This window comes from Trichechus manatus, unplaced genomic scaffold (assembly GCF_000243295.1).
Source record: "Trichechus manatus latirostris isolate Lorelei unplaced genomic scaffold, TriManLat1.0 scaffold00027, whole genome shotgun sequence".
Classification (NCBI taxonomy): Eukaryota; Metazoa; Chordata; class Mammalia; order Sirenia; family Trichechidae; genus Trichechus; species Trichechus manatus.
The window spans coordinates 4,843,867-4,847,234 of NW_004443963.1; the positions used below are offsets into that span (position 1 = coordinate 4,843,867).

The 3,368-nt window shown below is 43.0% G+C and overlaps 1 protein-coding gene across 1 annotated transcript in view; it reads left to right on the plus strand.

Annotated features, from left to right (window-relative positions):
• STAB2 (stabilin 2) overlaps positions 1-3,368 on the plus strand; it is a 212,782-nt gene that overhangs the window by 82,345 nt on the left and 127,069 nt on the right. The window contains exon 16 of the mRNA XM_012554793.1: positions 3,297-3,368. Coding sequence (XP_012410247.1) covers positions 3,297-3,368 — 72 coding nt within the window. The remainder of the gene's footprint in view (positions 1-3,296) is intronic.

Below are 3,368 nucleotides of genomic sequence, written 5' to 3' on the forward strand. Positions count from 1 at the left end.
TTCTTTCAGCGAATGTTTGCTGAGCAATTGCCATGTGTGAGATTCTGAGCTAGGAGCTAGAGAAAATGCAATGAAAAAATAGGCTCACATCCCAATAGGGAAATCAGACTTAAACAACTAATTAGGTAAGCAGTTAGTTATTTCATTACAATTTTAATAAGTGCTACCAATAAGAAGTTTAGGGGGCTGTAATAGCACATAAAAGGAGGAGTCTAAGCCGGTTGGAAGGTCAAGAAGTGTTCAGTAAGGAAGTGATATTTTGGCCAAGTTTTGAAGGATGTGTAGAAAAGAACTTGGGTGAGATGAGTGGAAAGGAGTTCTAGGCAGAAGTGAAAGCATGTGCAAAGGCCCTGAGGTGGGACGGAACATGATTTTTTCAGAAACTCAAAGAAGGCAAGGTTATTCAACTAAGGAAATCCTGGGCCTGGGCCTGTAATATCAGCAAGAGTCTAATAGCATAGAACTTATATCTCCTGTTGATTCATTGTTGATGATGACAATGATGATCATTCATCCTTTCAAAAAATATCTATTGAGGGCCTACTATGTGCCAGGCACTGGTCCATAGAACTCAGACAAAAGTCCCTGGCTGCATGGAAACTCCATTCTAGTAAATAGGGGGATAGACAATAAAAGGTTAATTAAGTAAAATATTTCATACATTAAAGAGTGATAAGCACTAAGGAGAAAGATAATAAAGCAGGGAAGAGGAGTAGAAAGTGTCAGGGTAGAGGTGGGGTTGACATTTTAGATAAAATACGCAAGAAGTCTTCATGGAGAAGAAAAGGTAAGAGCAAAGACCTGAAGGAAATGAGAGAACAACCTGTGTGAATACCTGGGGAAAAAGCATTCCAGAGGGAAGGGACAGCAAGTGCAAAGGTGCAGAGCAAGGAGCATGCCTGACCTGTGGGAGGAATAGAGAGGTCAGTGTGGCTGGGACAGAGTGAGCAAAAGGAAGAATGCTCAGTACTATGGATTGAATTGTGTTCCCCCCCAAAAAAATATATGATGAAATCCTAACACCTGTACCTGTAAATATGACTTTGTTTGGAAATAGGGTTCTGTTTGTTTGTTGTTGGTATGTTTGGAAATAGGGGGTTTTCTTTTGTTATGTCATACCAGAGTAGGGTGGGTTCTAAACCTAATCACTTCTCAGTTATAAAGACAGCAAAAGAAACACACACAGAGGGAAGATGCCAAATGAAGACAGACACACACGACAGATGCTTCTACAAGCCCAGGAACTCCAAGAATGCCAAATACTAGAAGCTGAAATAGAGAGGGACTTCCTCTGTCTTAGTTATCTAGTGCTGCTATAACAAAAATACCACAAGTGAATGCCTTCAACAAACAGAAGTTTATTCTCTCACAGCCTAGTAAGCTAGAAGTCCAAATTCAGGGTACAGGTCCAGGGGAAGCTTTTCTGTCTCTGTCAGCTCTGGAGGACAGTCCTTGTCATCAATTTTCCCATGGTTTAGGAGCTTCTCAGGTGCAGGGACCCCAGGTCCCAAGGACACGCTCTGCTCCCAGTGCTGCTTTCTTGGTGGTATGAGGTCCCCACATCTCTCTGCTCACTTCTCTCCTTTATATCTCAAAAGAGATTGGCTTAAAACACAATCTAATCTTGTAGCTTGAGTCCTGTCCCACTAACATAACTGCCACTAATCCCACCTCATTAACAACATAGAGGTAGGATTTATAACACATAGGAAAATCACATCAGATAACAAAATGGTGGACCATCACACAATACTGGGAATCACGGACTAGCCAAGTTGACACACATTTTGGGGGGACACAATTCATCCATGACATCCCCCTAAAACCCTGAATTCAGACTTCTAATCTCTTGAACTATGAGAAAATAAATTTTGGTTCTTTAAAGCCACCCACTTGCGGTATTTGAGTTATGGTGGCCCTAGCAAACTAAGACAGTAGGAGAGGAGGTCAAGGCAGCAAGGGGGAGGAAGAGAGATGAGGCCGGGTCAAGTATGGCCTAAGAAGTCATGGTAAGGACCTAAGCTCTTACTTGGAAGGAGATGAGAAGCAATTAGAGAATTCTGAGTAGTGGAATGACAAGGTCAGACACGCATTTTCATAGGGTTACTCTGGTTGCTATGTTGATAATAGGCTGGAAGGGAAAGTGGCAAATGACAGTGGCAGGGAGGCTGGTTAGGAGGCTATTGCATTTATCCAGAGAAGGAGGATGGTGACTCAGACCAGGGGGTCGCAGGGAAGTGGTAAGAAGTGGTTGGATTCTGAATAGGTCTTAAAGTTTGACTCAAGGGAATTTACTTGAGGATTGAATGTGGGATGGAGACAGAGGAAGCTAAGGAGGACTCCTGGGTGTTTGACTGAGCAACCAGAAGAGTGGAGTTATCATGAGTGGAGATAAGGAATACTACAGGTAGAGCAGGTTTGCGGGGGAAGAGGGGATGAGAATTTTCTGCTTCTTTTGCTAGAACATAAGCAGGAACTTGTCTGTGTTCATTCACTGATGTATCCTCAATTCCTAATTCAAGATCAATAAATATTTTTGAATGAATGAATCCTCATTTCACCACAGAGCAGTAAAACAATTTGCCAAGGTTACACAGCAAATATATTGTAGATCTAGGGTAGTTATACTTCTCCCCTAAGCCTAGCATCTGTGAGGACCATTTCTGCGAATATCACCTCTGCAAGGGCATCCTTGCCTGATGTAATAGCTTCCTGGAGCCGCCAAAACAAAATGCCATAAATTGGTGGCTTAAAACAACAGAAGTTTATTCTCTCACAGTTCTGGAGGCCTGAAGTTTGAATTCAGGGTGTCAGCAGGGCTAAGCTCTCTCCAAAACTCTAGGAGAAGATCCTTCCTTGCCTCTTCCTGCTTCTGGTAGTCCCAGGTATTCCTTGATCTGTGGCAGCATCATTCCAACCTCTGCCTCCCTCTTCACATGGCTGTCTTCCCACTGTGTCTCTTCTCGTCTTATAAGGACTCCAGTCATATTGGATTAGAGCCCACCCTACTCCAGTATGACCTCCTGTCCACTAGTTACATCTGCAAAGACGCTATTTCTAAACAAGGTCATACTCACAGGTACTGGGAGTTAGGATTTGAACATACCTTTTCGGGGACATAAATCAACCCATAACACCTGGTGTCAGTCAAGAGTTCATTGAACAGTCATACTTCCCTGTCAGTCAAGCCCTTCTAATAGCAGCTCCTACACAATTAAGTGACGTGAGTAATTTAGTACGGTCACCACCATTCAGACCTGCACTGCAAAATGAAAGATGTCACTGCTTCTTTCCAGGGACAGATTCTTGCAAATGGTGTGGCAATGGGAGAAATTGAGGTTGCTGCCAAAAATGGCCGAATTTACACC